General features: G+C 44.3%; 1 protein-coding gene across 2 annotated transcripts in view; it reads right to left on the bottom strand.

The window, feature by feature from the left end:
* wdr47a (WD repeat domain 47a) overlaps nt 1–18,862 on the bottom strand; it is a 32,997-nt gene extending 14,135 nt beyond the window's left edge. The window contains exons 1-8 of one of the 2 annotated variants that reach the window (XM_061979749.1): nt 18,756–18,862; nt 9,961–10,130; nt 9,796–9,879; nt 9,643–9,727; nt 4,466–4,597; nt 4,206–4,382; nt 3,629–4,140; nt 3,439–3,553 (exon numbers count right to left, since the gene is read on the bottom strand). In XM_061979749.1, coding sequence (XP_061835733.1) covers nt 3,439–3,553; nt 3,629–4,140; nt 4,206–4,382; nt 4,466–4,597; nt 9,643–9,727; nt 9,796–9,879; nt 9,961–10,118 — 1,263 coding nt within the window. In that variant the 5' untranslated portion in view covers nt 10,119–10,130; nt 18,756–18,862. Of the gene's footprint in view, nt 1–3,438; nt 3,554–3,628; nt 4,141–4,205; nt 4,383–4,465; nt 4,598–9,642; nt 9,728–9,795; nt 9,880–9,960; nt 10,131–18,650 lie in introns of both variants that reach the window. The other variant, XM_061979747.2, reaches the window with a different exon arrangement.
* Between the last annotated feature and the right edge of the window lie 132 nt (nt 18,863–18,994).

The following is an 18,994-nucleotide window of genomic DNA, read 5'->3' on the forward strand; positions in this document are numbered from 1 at the left end:
TTTTCATGGACACCCCTGCTTATTTCGGCAAGACAATGCCAAGCCACATTCTGCACGTGTTACAACAGCGTGGCTTCGTAGTAAAAGAGTGCGGGTACTAGACTGGCCTGCTGTAGTCCAGACCTGTCTCCCATTGAAAATGTGTGGCGCACTATGAAGCCTAAAATACCACAACGGAGACCCCGGACTGTTGAACAACTTAAGCTGTACATCAAGCAAGAATGGGAAACAATTCCATTTGAACAGCTTCAAAAATGTGTCTCCTCAGTTCCCAAACATTTACTGAGTGTTGTTAAAAGGAAAGACCATGTAACACAGTGGTAAAAATGCCCCTGTGCCAACTTGTTTGCAATGTGTTGCTGCCACTAAATTCTAAGTTAAGGATTATTTGCAAAATAAAATTATGTTTCTAAGTTCGAACATTAAATGTCTTGTCTTTGCAGTCTATTCAATTGAATATAAGTTGAAAAGGATTTGCAAATCATTGTATTGTTTTTTTTTACCATTTACACAACGTGCCAACTTCACTGGTTTTGGGTTTTATATAGTAAGGCACAACAACGGGGTAAGCTAACATTTACATTAACATGTGTTTAGTTTTATCATTCTAACGTATGTATCCTCCAAAGTTACTGGACTAATGAGAGACTAGTAGTGGTTTACAACAACCATATGGTATCGCTTCAGTTAGCTTGGGGTTCTGGCTGACGAGGTACTAAAAATGGTATCTCGTAGTACCTGGTTTTGGCCATGAAAAGCAACAGGAAGTAGACAACAACAAATGCACTGAACAATGCTGGTTTCTTAAAATTAAAAAAAGTGCACTCGATTATTGTGGGTGCTTAATCCAAAAATATTATGCATTTATCGTTTCTTTTTTTTTTTTTTGTGTCCTGTCCAGCTTCTCAGGCAAATCATATAGTTGATGTAGATGCCCATTTCGGCTGTTCAGATTTACTTTACAAAAGAGAAGTGTAGGATACTTCTCTTGTTGCCTTATTTGTATTTGACTTTATTAAATGTATTTATATTATCATTTAGTTAGCCGGGCCGGAGCAGGAGGGGATAGAAAGAGAAAAAAAAAGAAGACAGAGGGGGAAATTGTGGGGACAAGAGGGGGATTAGACAGAGAGACAAAAACAACAACAGCAAACAACAACAACGGGACGGCGTGGCGCAGTGGAAGAATGGCCGTGCGCGACCCGAGGGTCCCTGGTTCAATCCCCACCTAGTACCAACCTCGTCATGTCCGTTGTGTCCTGAGCAAGACACTTCACCCTTGCTCCTGATGGGTGCTGGTTAGCGCCTTGCATGGCAGCTCCCTCCATCAGTGTGTGAATGTGTGTGTGAATGGGTAAATGTGGAAGTAGTGTCAAAGCGCTTTGAGTACCTTGAAGGTAGAAAAGCGCTATACAAGTACAACCCATTTATCATTATTTAACAACAACAATAGAGCAACATCAGCAAATATGACATGTACAAATATGATGGTAAAAGTAATAGCAAATAAGCAGTTAGCGAAAAATAAAAAATAATACAGAAATGACAATGAGCATTATTACACTACAAATGGATCAATACAAATACCAATAGAAATAGCGCTGTTGATAATGAACAATACCAATAATTTACCTTTATTATCAACAATACAGTTGTTTAAATGCAACAATACATATACGTAATGATAACTTGAGATACGAAAGAATGCAGAAAAATGGAGGGGGAGAAAGAGAAGCAACCTACATTAACCTTGTAGATTGTTATAGTCACAATAGGTTAAGCTTTGTCAGTGTGCCATGTGTTACACCCAGTTTACCCTAGGGCAACAACATTAATATATGTTTGATGAAACGTGATTATGTGCATGATGTATATGTACAGAATGTGTATATGTGTTTGTACAATGAATGTATATGTACAGAATGTGTATATGTGTTTGTACAGTGAATGTATATGTACAGTATGTGTATGTGTATGTTTGTATATTGAATGTGCGTTATGCATTTATGAGAAACAATAAAAAAAAAATAATACACGTAAACAAAAGCCCCGCATGACATCTTCAATAAAATAGAGACAGCAAGCGTTTAAAGCTGTAGTCACCGTGGGAAGATGACTCACGCTGTGATTAACCACCGTCTATATTTAGGTAGTCACTGCAGGCAACACAGTGAGGACAAGACAACACTGCAGCTGCTGGTCCAACAATTGTACAGACCTGAATATAAGACAACTCTGAATATTTTCAACACTTGTTTTTGGACAAATATTTTTAAGACAACAGTAGCCAACTCAAAAGTCCATTTACAATGGAGACTATTCAATTCTGCCTATAGAGCCCCTTAAAAAAAACATCCAAACACCTCTATTAGGGTTTTATACACATGATGTAAGTATATATGCAATGTACCGGTAGTAATGGGCAATATTTTTTTAGCTGGTCTCCAGGTCACGGGTGTGTGTGATTGATGAGAAGAAAAGATCTGAATCACTCAGAGAGAATTTACCGGACATCATTTGTTGGTTTTTGTGGATAATCTACAAAACCCAAAACCAGTGAAGTTAGCACGTTGTGTCAACGTTGTCCACATTTCAAATTGGAAACTGTGGACGCTGTGTCCTTCGGACCAAAAGGAAGAGAACCATCCGGACGGTTATAGGCGCAAAGTTGAAAAGCCAGCATCTGTGATGGTATGGGGGTGTATTAGTGCCCAAGGCGTGGGTAACTTACACACCCGTGAAGCACCATTAATGCTGAAAGATACATACAGGTTTTGGATCAACATATGTTGCCATGAAAGCAACGTTATCATGGACGCCCCTGCTTATTTCAGCAAGACAATGCCAAGCCACGTGTTACAACAGCGTGGCTTCATAGTAAAATAGCGCGGGTACGAGACTGGCCTGCCTGTAGTCCAGACCTGTCTCCCATTGAAAATGTGTGGCGCATTATGAAGCCTAAAATACCACAAGGGAGACCCCGGACTGTTGAACAACTTAAGCTGTACATCAAGCAAGAATGGGAAATAATTCCACCTGAAAAGCTTCAAAAATGTGTCTCAGTTCCAAAACGTTTACTGAGTGTTGTTAAAAGGAAAGGCCATCTAACACAGTAGTAAAAATGCCCCTGTGCCAACTGTTTTGCAATGTGTTGCTGCCATTAAATTCTAAATTGATGAATATTTGACAAAACATTTAGTTTCTCAGTTCGAACATTAAATATTTTGTCTTTGCAGTCTATTGAATTGAATATAAATTGAAAAGGATTTGCAAATCATTGTATTCTTTTTTTATTTACCATTTACACAACATGCCAACTTCACTGGTTTTGGGTTTTGTACAAAGATCTATATTTATGTGTCTTTTTCTGACATATTTTTAAGGAGAATAAATACGGTCTTATATTTGGGTCAATGTGGCAATATAAAGTTTTGGTACCTCGTTCCTTTCAGCAGAGTCAGCTGGTGCATCTTCCCCAGGAGCTGAGGCGGGACGCGAAATCTGAGCTTCACCAGAATTCAACATTTTGTCCACAGGCGTCTCCGTCCTGGACCTTCAAGCACAAAACCAATGAATAGTAAAAGAGATCTGACAGCTGAAAATGGGAAGAGGAGTGCTTTGAACCCACGTTTCAGGCGATTCCTCAAAGATGCTGTGGCAGTCTGAGCTCTCCATCATGAGGCTCCTGCTCAGGCTCTGTCCACCGGCCCCTGGGTAGTGGAAGTTGGCAAAAGAGTGAGACATAGGAGAGACACCTTTACCCGGTGCCACCTCCCCGCCGCTTGCTCGTTTATCCTGGCCGGACAGCCCGTAGGACAACCCGTCCAGCGCCGGGTTCAAAGAGCGTGACATGTAGGTGTCGGCCGACTGGGGCCGGCGCATCGGGGAGGATGCGTAGGGAGACAGTTTGCTGATGAGCGGCGTGAGCAGATCGGCGTAGCCAGTTTTTGCAGGTTTAACTATGCGGTCCACGTGGATGTTGAGCTGCTTCTGTTCAAATGCGCAGGAGAAGACGCTGTGGCCCAAGTTCTGCATCCACGACAGAAGAGACAAGTCCACGTCGTCGCAGCCGTTACCACACAGCATGTCAACACCCAGCAGAACCTCGCTCTCCGTGATCTCCTCCCCCGTTGCCTTGCTCTGCGCACAAAACAAGAAACCATCCAGCACCTTTCCTGACAGAACTTGGTTTGAAGCGACCCGACCTGGCAGAACTCCACACAGCACTCGTAGAGGACTCCCTTGAGAAGCAGCTGAAAGAGGCGATCCCCGCTTGCTTTGAATCCCGCCTCGCTCAGCTTTCGGTCGGCGGGGATAAACTCTGCCACCATGGTGCAGGCTTCCTCAAAACACTGCACCCTGGCCGTGCTCGGGTTCCAGTCCTGATACAGCACGGAGAGAGAAGTCACAAGCGGCTCACAGCGGCCACGCAGTGCTAAGTGGCGTCAAGCGTGCGAGCGCTTGCCTTGAACTCTGCGTGGTTTGTGAGGCGAGGCAAGGTGAGCAGCAGACACAGTTTGCTGTAGTCGTCCTTTGAGGGGCAGAACTCCTCCAAGGCGTGCAGACACTTGACCGCCTCCTGCATGGTGAACTCCAACTGGAAAACATGCAAAACACTTTAAAAAATACATCCACTTCATACAAGAAAAGGCACACAAAATAGTGTATGCAAGGGCTGATACCGCAATATTTCGGTTTCAAAGTCTTCACAATACTCCTCTCTGAGCTGCCACCTTAACGTGGTAGAGGAGTTTGTGTGTCCCAATGATCCTAGGAGCTATGTTGTCCGGGGGCTTCTATGCCCTCTGGTAGGGTCTCCCAAGGCAAACTGGTCCTAGGTGAGGGATCAGACAAAGAGCAGCTCGAAGATCTCTATGAATAACACTGACAAGGAACCCAGATTTCCCTCGCCCGGACGCGGGTCACCGGGGCCCCCCTCTGGAGCCAGGCCCGGAGGTGGGGCACGATGGCGAGCGCCTGGTGGCCGGGCCTGTCCCCATGGGGCCCGGCCGGGCACAGCCCGAAGAGGCAACGTGGGTCCCCCCTCCAATGGGCTCACCACCCATAGCAGGGGTCATAGAGGTCGGGTGCGATGTGAGCTGGGCGGAAGCCGAAGGCAGGGCACTTGGCGGTCCGATCCTCGGCTACAGAAGCTAGCTCTTGGGACGTTGAACGTCACCTCGCTGGGGGGGAAGGAGCCTGAGCTAGTGCGCGAGGTGGAGAAGTTCCGGCTAGATATAGTCGGACTCAGTTCGACGCACAACAAGGGCTCTGGAACCAGTTCTCTCGAGAGGGGCTGGACTCTCTTCCACTCTGGCGTTGCCGGCAGTGAGAGGCGACGGGCTGGGGTGGCAATTCTTGTTTACCCCCAGCTCAGAGCCTGTACGTTGGAGTTCAACCCGGTGGACGAGAGGGTAGCTTCCCTCCGCCTTCGGGTGGGGGAACGGGTCCTGACTGTGGTTTGCGCTTACGCGCCAAACCGCAGCTCAGAGTACCCACCCTTTTTGGATTCACTCGAGGGAGTACTTGAGAGTGCTCCCCCAGGTGAATCCCTCGTTCTACTGGGGGACTTCAATGCTCATGTTGGCAGCGACAGTGAAACCTGGAGAGGCGTGATTGGGAAGAATGGCTGCCCGGATCTGAACCCGAGCGGTGTTTTGTTATTGGACTTTTGTGCCCGTCACAGATTGTCCATAACGAACACCATGTTCAAACATAAGGGTGTCCATATTTGCACTTGGCACCAGGATACCCTAGGCCGCAGTTCCATGATCGACTTTGTAGTTGTGTCATCGGATTTGCGGCCTCATGTTTTGGACACTCGGGTGAAGAGAGGGGCGTAGCTTTCTACCGATCACCACCTGGTGGTGAGTTGGCTGCGATGGTGGGGGAGGATGCCGGACAGACCTGGCAGGCCCAAACGCATTGTGAGGGTTTGCTGGGAACGTCTAGCAGAGTCTCCTGTCAGAGAGAGTTTCAATTCCCACCTCCGGAAGAACTTTGAACATGTCACGAGGGAGGTGCTGGATATTGAGTCCGAATGGACCATGTTCCGCGCCTCTATTGTCGAGGCGGCTGATTGGAGCTGTGGCCGCAAGGTAGTTGGTGCTTGTCGTGGCGGTAATCCTAGAACCCGTTGGTGGACACCGGCGGTGAGGGATGCCGTCAAGCTGAAGAAGGAGTCCTATCAGGTTCTTTTGGCTCATAGGACTCCTGAAGCAGTGGACAGGTACCGACAGGCCAAGCGGTGTGCGGCTTCAGCGGTCGCAGAGGCAAAAACTCGGACATGGGAGGAGTTCGGTGAGGCCATGGAAAACGACTTCCGGACGGCTTCGAAGCAATTCTGGACCACCATCCGCCGCCTCAGGAAGGGGAAGCAGTGCACTATCAACACCGTGTATGGCGGGGATGGTGTTCTGCTGACCTCGACTGCGGATGTTGTGGATCGGTGGAGGGAATACTTCGAAGACCTCCTCAATCCCACCAACACGTCTTCCTATGAGGAAGCAGTGCCTGGGGAGTCTGTGGTGGGCTCTCCTATTTCTGGGGCTGAGGTTGCTGAGGTAGTTAAAAAGCTCCTCGGTGGCAAGGCCCCGGGGGTGGATGAGACCCGCCCGGAGTTCCTTAAGGCTCTGGATGCTGTGGGGCTGTCTTGGTTGACAAGACTCTGCAGCATCGCGTGGACATCGGGGGCGGTACCACTGGATTGGCAGACCGGGGTGGTGGTTCCTCTCTTTAAGAAGGGGAACCGGAGGGTGTGTTCTAACTATCGTGGGATCACACTCCTCAGCCTTCCCGGTAAGGTCTATTCAGGTGTACTGGAGAGGAGGCTACGCCGGATAGTCGAACCTCGGATTCAGGAGGAACAGTGTGGTTTTCGTCCTGGTCGTGGAACTGTGGACCAGCTCTATACTCTCGGCAGGGTCCTTGAGGGTGCATGGGAGTTTGCCCAACCAGTCTACATGTGTTTTGTGGACTTGGAGAAGGCATTCGACCGTGTCCCTCGGGAAGTCCTGTGGGGAGTGCTCAGGGAGTATAGGGTATCGGACTGTCTGATTGTGGCAGTCCGCTCCCTGTATGCTCAGTGCCAGAGCTTGGTCCGCATTGCCGGTAGTAAGTCGGACACGTTTCCAGTGAGGGTTGGACTCCGCCAAGGCTGCCCTTTGTCACCGATTCTGTTCATAACTTTTATGGACAGAATTTCTAGGTGCAGTCAAGGCATTGAGGGGATCTGGTTTGGTGGCTGCAGGATTAGGTCTCTGCTTTTTGCAGATGATGTGGTCCTGATGGCTTCATCTGGCCAGGATCTTCAGCTCTCGCTGGATCGGTTCGCAGCCGAGTGTGAAGCGACTGGGATGAGAATCAGCACCTCCAAGTCCGAGTCCATGGTTCTCGCCCGGAAAAGGGTGGAGTGCCATCTCCGGGTTGGGGAGAAGATCTTGCCCCAAGTGGAGGAGTTCAAGTACCTCGGAGTCTTGTTCACGAGTGAGGGAAGAGTGGATCGTGAGATCGACAGGCGGATCGGTGCGGCGTCTTCAGTAATGCGGACGCTGTATCGATCCGTTGTGGTGAAGAAGGAGCTGAGCCGGAAGGCAAAGCTCTCAATTTACCGGTCGATCTACGTTCCCATCCTCACCTATGGTCATGAGCTTTGGGTTATGACCGAAAGGACAAGATCACGGGTACAAGCGGCTGAAATGAGTTTCCTCCGCCGGGTGGCGGGGCTCTCCCTTAGAGATAGGGTGAGAAGCTCTGCCATCCGGGAGGAGCTCAATGTAAAGCCGCTGCTCCTCCACATCGAGAGGAGCCAGATGAGGTGGTTCGGGCATCTGGTCAGGATGCCACCCGAACGCCTCCCTAGGGAGGTGTTTAGGGCACGTCCGACCGGTAGGAGGCCGCGGGGAAGACCCAGGACACGTTGGGAAGACTATGTCTCCCGGCTGGCCTGGGAACGCCTCGGGGTCCCACAGGAAGAGCTGGACGAAGTGGCTGGGGAGAGGGAAGTCTGGGTTTCCCTGCTTAGGCTGCTGCCCCCGCGACCCGACCTCGGATAAGCGGAAGAAGATGGATGGATGGATGGAAGTCTTCACAATAATGCCGTGACGCGTGATGGTATCAAACGAAAACTTGGTGAGTAGTTTTTTTCTGGCGCTTTAGCGTAAGGAAGTCTTTTTTCTTTTGGTGGAGAATCTTTGAATAATGTTTTGTAGTAAAACGAGGATATTATGAATTATGTAAACATATTGCTATTGTTTTAACGTATGACTATTTCTGACAATACTGTCTGAACAGTTTATTGATGTAAAAATGAAGGTTCTGTATTAACAATTGTTGTAAACCAGGGGTGCCCACACTTTTTCTGCAGGCGAGCTACTTTTCAGTTGACCAAGTCAAAGGGATCTACCTCATTCATATACATAATTTGTATTCATTTATTTATGAAAGTTAAAGGTGTTTATTGATAATACAAACATGTTTAACACATATAGATTCCTTTTATTTCATGAAGACAAGAATATAAGTTGGTGTATTACCTGATCCTGATGACTTGCATTGATTGGAATCAGACAGTAGTGATGATAACGTCCACATTTTCAAATGGAGGAGAAAAAACTCCTCCTTTCTGTTCAATACCACTTGAAAGTGGTTGGTTTTTGCCATCTTATTTGTCCAGCTACCATACTCCTTTTTATACACTTTACAAGAAATACATTGGCTGCAAACTCTGTAGCTTGCTAGCTTGTGCACGCCACCCTTCTGAGACTTTTATTTTGTTAGCGCAGGCAGGATGAAGCAGCGTCTTTATTGTGAAGACAGGAACTGTGCAGTTGGTCTTTAGAGTTTTGACAACAGGTACAGCACGAGAGTCTGTTGAAATAAAAAGTGTTTCTCGCCTTCCTGTCGGTCATTTTTTCTAAATAATGATTTTGCAGCAGTCAGCGTCATCTCACAAGACACTCAGGTGCCGTGAATGTCAATCAAGTGACGAAAGTGACGTCTTAGTGAAGATTGATGATCGCTAATTTTTAGGTCTATTTTTTAATGCCTGGCTGGCGATCGACCGCTTGCTCGCGATCTACGTAATAAAGCAGGGGTGACCCCTGCTGTAGATAGTTGAAAAATAGCGGAAAACCGGAATAAATACAATTATATCAAAACTTTGCATTCTGTATTGCTTTTTGTACACTATGGCATCATTTCTAAAGTGAGAAGCAATTAATTTGACACGATGATCTTATTTAAATATAGCAGAGAATTCACAAAGGGCATATTCTGCACTGTAATCAAATAAAATGTGTTCTGCATGTTGATTGGCTCGGCGGATAGGAAAAGGTTAGGTTCCACGCGGGTTGAGAGTTAAAAATGACGGAGGAAGACGGTTCCATTTGTTTCTAAATTGCTTATTTTGGTGTCGACTACCGTATTTTCCGGACCATAGGGCGCACTGGATTATAAGGCGCACTGCCGATGAGCGGGATTATAAGGCACATTAAAGGGGTCATATTATTATAATTTTTTTCTAAATGTAAAACACTTCCTTGTGGACTACATAACATGTAATGGTGGTTCTTTGGTCAAAATGTTGCATAGATGATGTTTGTTTACATGTTTATGTTTTACAGATCATCTTCATTGACTTACGTGCTGTGGCTCATCCTCAGCAGACATGGCGTTATTCACACACAGGGCTTCCAGAAACTTCTGCTTTAGCACGATATAACGGAACCTGGTAGGGAGAATTACCGGTAGTCAATTTTTCACTGACTGACTGATCAATAAAAATTGTTCCCGTACCTCTTTTTGTCAAACTTCTCCATACATTCCAGAGGCTGAATGAATTGCAAAACCTCATCCCACTGGCCATCAAGCACCAGTTGTCTAAAACAAAACACACCAATTTGTTCTCTACTGGTGTGAAGCTGCAGTGTCACTAAGTGTGACAGGATAAAAAGGACCTACCTGAGGAAGAGCATGTCGTCCGAGTAAAGCCCGTTGATGACGCCACTCTCCTTCTCCAGCGCCAGCATGCTGATATGCAACTTCCTGGAGTGGAGGAAGTCCAAGATCACCTTGATGATCTCCACCTCCTTCACGTTGATAGTTTCCTCCTCTGTCATGGTGGCGGCCGGCTACAAATAAATCCACAATCATGACGAGAACTCCTGGAACTAATCACAAGTTAAAACCACACCAAAGCAAAAATGGTGAGCTTGTATTAGCCTGGTCAGGCACGTCGTAATGAGACATGTATAGGGTGTGTAGGTTCATTCCTTAAGACAGTGGTTCTCAAACTTTTTTCACCAAGTACCACCTCTGAAAACACTTTGCTGTTTAAGTGCCATCATCAAACTACAGTAGCGTAGTAGGGTAAAGTATTTATTAAAACAAAGAGAGTATATTTAGTATTTTGGCCAATGTAACATTACACACAGTTTGTACAGTAACATTGTGTTTGAATATAGGAAAATAAAACGCTGTACTTAAAAATTATTCAAATAAAATTAATTGCACATAAAATATTGTTTACATGTGTTCTGCATGTTGATTGGTGGCTAGGAAAGGGTTCGGTTCCCACGCGTGTTGAGTGTTAAAAATGACGGAGTAAGACGGTTCCGTTTGTGTCTAAATTGTTTATTTTGGTGTCGACTACCATTATAAAGCGCACTGCCGATGAGCGGGTCAATTAAGGTATAGTTTCATACAATAGGTGCACCGGATTATAGGGCGCATTAAAGGGGTCATATTATTATTATTTTTTTCTAAATGTAAAACACTTCCTTGTGATCTACATCAGTGTTTTTCAGCCACTGTGCCGCGGCACACTAGCGTGCCGTGAGATACAGTCTGGTGTGCAGTGGGAGATTATATAATTTCACCTATTTGGGTTAAAAATCTTTTTTGCAAATGAGTAATTATAATCCGCCAATAATGTGCCGTTGTTGAGTGTCTGTGCTGTCGAGAGCTCGGCAGAGTAACCATGTTATTCTCTACCCTATCAGTAGGTGGCAGCAGGTAGCTAATTGCTTTGTAGATGCGATTTGAAGCTTAGGGATGGCTATGCAAAAACGAAACTAAAACTGAACTGGCTCCAAAGTAAACAAAAACAGAATGCTGGACAACAGCAAAGCCTTACAGCGTGTGGAGCAGAGATGGCGTCCACAAAGTACATCCGTACATGACATGACAATCAACAATGTCCACACAAAGAAGGATAGCGTCCACACAACTTAAATAGTCTTGATTGCGAAAACAAAGCAGGTGCGGGGAATAGCGCTCAAAGGCAGACATGAAACTGCTACAGGAAAATACCAACAAAACAGGAAGTCACCAAAATAGGAGCACAGGACAAGAACTAAGACACTACACACAGGAAAACACCAAAAAACTGAAAATAAGTCACGGCGTGATGTGACAGGTCGTGACAGTACACCTACTTTGAGACAAGAGCTATAGTGATGCATGGTTGGTTATGGTTTAAATTCATACCCAACACAGCAGAAATCTTTATGACTTCTGCTGGTGGTATGCCTCCAGATTTCTTCAATGAAAAAAAATGTGCCCTGGCTCAAAAAAGGTTGAAAAACACTGGTCCACATAACATGTAATGGTGGTTCTTTGGTCAAAATGTTGCATAGATGATGTTTCACAGATCATCTTCAAGTCACTTTCTGACAGTCGCTTCAGGATGCGCCGTTTTATGGGCGATCTTATTTACGTGCCTCACCTTCGACAGCGTCTTCTCCCCGTTATCTTTGTTGTAGCGGTGTCGCGTTCAAGGACGGGAGTGGAAGAAGTGTCAAAAGACGGAGCTAACTGTTTTAATGACATTCAGACTTTACTTCAGTCAATAACGGAGCAGCATCTCCTCATCCGGAAACAACAACACTGGAAATGTGTCCCATGAAAAACCCTCCGACTGGAACTCTCTAATAACTTAAGTTCCTTGGGTGAATAATGTAAACTCACTACACTGGTACACCGAGTTTACTGACCGATTTAAGTAAGAACTTTACACTACTTTATATTGGAAATGGCAATAGCAGAGGATGAATGTCCCATAACAAGAAGATAAAGAAAAAGAAGAAGCTTACGGACTACGGTGTCGCCATGGACTACAAAGGCGGATGCGCTCAAATTTTCAGGACTTATGCAGATCCTAAATACAGATCAGCAGGTACCAGAAAGTAAGAAAAGTTGCTTTTGCATAATATTGTGAAATTAACCTTATAAAACAGCCTTATACACACTATAATAATACTCCTATATTGAAGCACATTACAATCCATCAAGCGGTGCGGCTTCAAAGCTTACCAAAGTCGTACTAAAACATTTTGATGGATTTTTGAGCGCCGTGTGTAATGTTCTATATTTTCAATTGAACATAACATTTTGGTGTTGTTTACTGCCATCATATTGCAGTCTACACATATCTCTTGTGTGACTGCCATCTACTGGTCACACTTATCATTTCACCATGTACCAAATAAAATAGCTTCAAGGTTGGTAAGCACAACCAAAATTATTCTGTACATTAGGCGCACCGGGTTATAAGGCGCACTATCGAGTTTTGCGAAAATTAAAGGATATAAAGTGCGCCATATAATAATAATAATAATAATAATAATAACTGGGATTTATATAGCGCTTTTCTAAGTACCCAAAGTCGCTTTACATGTGGAACCCATCATTCATTCACACATGGTGGTGGTAAGCTACTTTCATAGCCACAGCTGCCCTGGGGTAGACTGACAGAAGCGTGGCTGCAATTTGCGCCAACGGCCCCTCCGACCACCACCTATCATTCGTCATTCAGTTCACCGGTGTGAGAGGCACCGGGGGCAAAGGGTGAAGTGTCCCGCCCAAGGACACAACGGCAGCGATTTTTGGATGGTAAGAGGCGGGGAGCGAACCTGCAACCCTTAGGTTTCTGGCACGGTTGCTCTACCCACTACGCCATGCCGCCCCTATAGTCCGAAAAATACGGTACGTCCCACAATAGTCCGATTGTAACAACTTTCATTAAAAGCTGATGAACCTTTGATAACGGCTGAAGTCACGTGATTACAATATTTAAATAAGGATAAAGCCCGCGTTCCAGTAGTTGTACGCGAACCACAGTTTGAGAATCACTGCCTTATGTTTCTGTTGTCATTTGGTGTTCATTACATAACATAAACATCTAACATGTTGCACAACCATTTGATGGAAGAGGAAATACATGTTTTGACCATGGAATTTAGAAGGTTAGCAAAAGTCATAACTACAAAACCCAAAACCAGTGAAGTTGGCACGTTGTGTAAATGGTAAATAAAAAGAGAATACAATGATTTGCAAATACTTTTCAACTTATATTCAATTGAATAGACTGCAAAGACAAGATACTTAACGTTTGAACTGGTAAACTTTGTTATTTTTTGCAAATATTAGCTCATTTGGAATTTGATGCCTGCAACGTGTTTCAAAAAAGCTAGCACAAGTGGCAAAAAAGACTGAGAAAGTTGAGGAATGCTCATCAAACACTTATTTGGAACATTCCACAGGTGAACAGTCTAATTGGGAACAGGTGGGTGCCATGATTTGGTATAAAAGTAGCAACCATGAAATGCTTAGTCATTCACAAACAAGGATGGGGCGAGGGTCAAAACTTTGTGAACAAATGCGTGAGCAAATTGTCCAACAGTTTAAGAACAACATTTCTCAACAAGCTATTGCAAGGAATTCAGGGATTTCACCATCTACGGTCCGTACTATCATCAAAAGGTACAGAGAATCACAGCACGGTAGTACAGGGGTTAGTACCTGAGCCTCACAATACGAAGGTCCTGAGCTCGGGATCTTTCTGTGTGGAGTTTGCATGTTCTCCCTGTGACTGCGTGGGCTTCCTCCCACCTCCAAAGACATGCACCTGGGGATAGGTTGATTGGCAACACTAAATTGGCCCTAGTGTGTGAATGTGAATGTTGTCTGTCAATATGTGTTGGCCCTGTGTTGAGGTGGCGACTTGTCCAGGGTGTACCCCGCCTACCGGCCGAATGCAGCTGGGATAGGCTCCAGCACCCCCCGCGACCCCGTAAGGGACAATCGGTAGAAAATGGATGGATGGATGGGTTCAGAGAATCTGGAGAAATCACTGCACGTAAGCGATGATATTACGGACCTTGGATCCCTCAGGGGGTACCACATCAAAAAGCGACATCAGTGTGTAAAGGATATCACCACATGGGCTCAGGAACTTTGTTACTACATCTGTAAGTGCAAGTTAAAACTCTACTATGCAAAGCCAAAGCCATTTATCAACAACACCGAGAAATGCCGCCGGCTTCGCTGGGCCCGAGCTCATCTAAGATGGACTGACGCAAAGTGGAAAAGTGTCCTGTGGTCTGACGAATCCACATTTCAAATTGTTTTTGGAAACCCTGGACGTTGTGTCCTCCGGACTAAAGAGGAAAAGAACCATCCGCATTGTTAGAGGCGCAAAGTTCAAAAGCCAGCATCTGTAATGGTATGGGGGTGTATTAGTGCCCAAGGCATGAGTAATTTACACATCTCTGAAGGCACCATTAATGCTGAAAGGTACATACAGGTTTTGGAGCAACATATGTTGCCATCCAAGCAACGTCTTTTTCATGGACGCCCCTGCTTATTTCAGCAAGATAATGCCAAGCCACATGTTACAACAGCGTGGCTTCATAGTAAAAGAGTGTGCAGTACTAGAGTACTAAAGTCTAGTACAGGGGTCTGCAACCCACGGCTCTGGAGCCGCATGCGGCTCTTTCATGCCTCAGGCCTGGCTCCCTTTGACTTTAAAAAAATGTAAATACATTTTGGCTATTTAATTTAAATTTATTTTATTTTATTCAGTTGGTCTATTTTAATGTAGCCATTTTTATTTTAGAGTTTGTGATCTTGTAATATTTTGTCTATCGAAATGTACGTAACACCCCCGATGCGTCATCTTTTGCTGCCAAGCAATTGCATTGTTTTTAGTGGTCAACCCCCAGTAAATTAGCAATGGACAAATCAAAAAAAGAAACATTTCTGATGAAAATAAAACATTTAATGCTACATGCACAGTTTAATTTACGTTTACTGTTGACGAGGTTAGTTCACCTGTGTGCTTAATATGTAGGGAGGAAATAGCAAACAACAAAAAATCAAATGTGGAAATACATTTCCAGAACAAACACAGTATTTGCGGAAAAATACTACCAAGCTGGAGATGACCGAAAAAAAGCAGTTTCGGAACTGCTGCGGAAAGCTGATCAGAGCAAAAATACTTGCTATGTCATATTCTGTCTAGTGTTTTATTTCATAAATACTATAGCTTAAATGTAATGAAACTAAATGTAGTGTTATTGTCATTTAGGGCTCAAACAGAGTTTGCGGCTCTAGGTGGGTTAACTTTGGTGGGAAATGGGCTCAAATGTCTCTTTGTATGCTGAAGGTTGCCGACCCCTGGTCTAGTACTAGAGTCTAGTACAGGCAGCACTAGACTGGCCTGCCTGTAGTCCAGACCTGTCTCCCATTGAAAATGTGTGGTGCAATATGAAGCCTAAAATACCACAACTAGGGTGACCATTTCCATGATACCAAAAAGGAGGACATTATGCGGCATATCAATAAATTACTATGGTGTACATAGGACTCTGGTATACTCTTATTTATAGTACAATTTTGAGTGGTTTAAAGATGATGTTTGTGTGGCTGAATAGGAAAAAATATTAAAGTCAAGTGTTTGTTAACAGTATTTGTATTTATTCAATACATTGTGGTGTTCAAAAAGTGACCACTGAGATGAATCTTTTCAAGTGCAGAGTGCCACAAAGCATAACATGTGTGGACTTAAATGTAGTTAACATATATAATTTTTAAAAAAATGCCACAAAAATGTTTCCACATCAACATCAAGGCTGCTTGCTGCATATCTGGTTGCGTTATGCAGAATATGGGCCAAACAGTTTGCAGGGAGCACATCTTTTTGGCTCAGTTTCAGCTTCTGATACACTGTTATGTTTGCCACAATTGACACTGGCATTGTCTGCTGCATATGCAGACATGTTTTTCACTTCTAAGCCAGACATCTCAAGTTTTGCCAGCAGCTGGTTTGTTATGGCTTCTGACGTTTCGTTGCTGTCACTATAAAAATCCAACAGGACATGTTGGATGCCTTCATCAAAGTGAAAATACCTTACCACAATGGGAAAACACTTGTTTGTTCCTTTATTTGAGGCGTCGGTTGCTACGGAAAAGGGTAGGTTGTTTTCTTTTATGTAGTCGGTATGTTCCTGTACCGAATAGTGAGCGATGACGTTCTCGCACAATGCCTTGGCTTTTGTTCGGCCACAGGCCATCCCTTTAGCTGTGGGATAGTCACTGAAAATCTCCCGGTCCACTTTCATGCCGCAGTCTAAACTTCTGTAGGACTGGTGATGCTTTACAGCAGTGGTTCTCAACCTTTTTTCAGTGATGTACCCCCTGTGAACATTTTTTTAATTCAAGTGCCCCCTAATCAGAGCAAAGCATTTTTGGTTGAAAAAAAGAGATAAAGAAGTAAAATACAGCACTATGTCATCAGTTTCTGATTTATTAAATTGTATAACAGTGCAAAATATTGCTCATTTGTAGTGGTCTTTCTTGAACTATTTGGAAAAAAATATGTAAAATAACTAAAAACTTGTTGAAAAATAAACAAGTGATTCAATTATAAATAAAGATTCCTACACATAGAAGTAATAATCAACTTAAAGTGCCCTCTTTGGGGATTGTAATAGAGATCCATCTGGATTCAGGAACTTAATTCTAAACATTTCTTCACAAAAAAAGAAATCTTTAACATCAATATTTATGGAACATGTCTACAAAAAATCTAGTTGTCAACACTGAATATTGCATTGTTGCATTTCTTTTCACACTTCTTTTTGACAGACATTTTAGTGAGGGTCAAACCATCATGGCATGGGGGAAACTCTGGGTTTATGGTAATGAATGGAATAGCCTACTTAATTTGATGTTCAGTTTATGAACTTACATTACATTACATACCCCCAGGGTACCATTTGAGAACCACTGCTTTACAGCATGGTACACCTTGCACAGCTCCGCAGCAGTTATCTTGTCATCCAGGGGCGACGAAACTTCATGAAAAAATGTCCTCATTGAAGAGGTACCTGCCGCAAGTTTATTACTTTTATGTTTATCCGTACCCGCATGCCGTTCAATTGCAGCTTTCCCCTGACTACTTACGTCGACATCACATCGACAAAGTGTGCAGAAGCCATGGAATGAGTCTCGGCTGCTTTTCGTTATAAATTCGTGCTCTTTTATCCATTCAGAATTAAACGAGGTCTTGCCTTTTGGCAGCAGCACATGGACCCTTGTTTACTTTTTTAACCAATTATAAGCAGATTTGTATCCGACACAGCTCTTAGCCAATCATTTGATACGTTACTGCGTTGGGGGCATTTTTTACGGTCTTTGATTGGCTATCGCGCTGCAGCCCAGCAAAGATGAAAAAACTCCGCTCTTCAAGCCTAGTGCCTCAAAAAGGAGGACAAATACGTGTCCGGCTTGAAGCTGCGCCGGACGCCGGACAGGGCATTAAAAATCCGGACTGTCCAGCCTAAATCCGGACACCTGGTCACCCTAACCACAACGGAGACCCCGGACTGCTGAAAAACTTAAGCTGTACATCAAGCAAGAATGGGAAATAATTCCACTTCAAAAATTGGTCTCCTCAGTTCCAAAGCGTTTACTGAGTGTTGTTAAAAGGAAAGGCCATGTAACACAGTGGTAAAAATGCCCCAGTGACAACTGTTTTGTAATGTGTTGCTGCCATTAAATTCTAAGTTAATGATTATTTGCATACAAAAATAAAGTTTCTCATTTCGAATGTAAAATATCTTGTCTTTGCAGTCTATTCAGTTGAATAAAAGTTGAAAAGGATTTGCAAATCATTGTATTCTGTTTTTATTTACCATTTACACAACGTGCCAACTTCACTGGTTTTGGGTTTTGTTTCTATGCCAAACAATTCAATAGATGAGCTTCATCATTAATTGCCTTCAAGAGGCACACATTTTATTTTGTTTACAGTGGTGCTACTAATATTTTGTAACTAAATAAGGTTTTAGTTGAGCTCAAACTTGCTATAAATTGTGTTCAAAACACGCCATAGATAACGGAGGTACAGAGTCAGGTGTATGCCAACGTAAAACCATTAACAACAATGGCATTTAGGTATTTTAGAGAGTCTTTGAATGAAAAAGAAAGACAAAAAGAAGCATACATTCAGAAACATAACAATAATGTTGTAATAATAGAAATACGACAAGGATGCTAGGCTAGCATGCAGCAGTTAGCCAATGACACTTAACCCCATTAAGCTACTTGTTAGCATTACATGCCTGCTGGCGCCCTCGGATTACAGCAAAGGCAGCGAATAGTTAGCATTAGTGGCTGAAACCAAGCTGGCTAATTTACCAGGCGGCAGTGAAGAGGGAGACTCGGCTAGCGGAACACAAGTCAGGCCGAGAGGAAAGAGGGGCGGCAGCATCCTCCGCTCGCTAGCCGGGCGGGGTGATCGCTAGCCGGGCGGGGTGCTCAGCTCCCCGGCGACAAGCGACGTCAGTCAGTAGTGGGAAATAACTCACCCGTTAAGAGGGAAACATCAGGTGAAAAGAAAACTACACAGCCGCCGTGTCTCCGTGGCCACGCCGTCACGTCGGTACCACTCGGTGAAGGTGAATGGAACGTACCTCCCTACACAAGCCGACTGTCAACCTCTCCTCGCCGGCTGAATGCTGCTGTAGCCCAGCCCCAGCTTGGTACTGGTGGTGGTGCCTTCAAGGAGTACCGCCTCCAGCCACAGCATACATCCTGACCTAAGTAAAACAGTTCTTACTCATTTGAAATGTAAACAATGTATATTTTTATCTTTTTTCAAGCTATTATCATTCAATCTGTATCATTATATGTATGCTTTATTTTATTTTTT

The sequence above is a fragment of the Nerophis lumbriciformis genome, linkage group LG19, assembly GCF_033978685.3.
Source record: "Nerophis lumbriciformis linkage group LG19, RoL_Nlum_v2.1, whole genome shotgun sequence".
In the NCBI taxonomy this organism is placed as follows: domain Eukaryota; kingdom Metazoa; phylum Chordata; class Actinopteri; order Syngnathiformes; family Syngnathidae; genus Nerophis; species Nerophis lumbriciformis.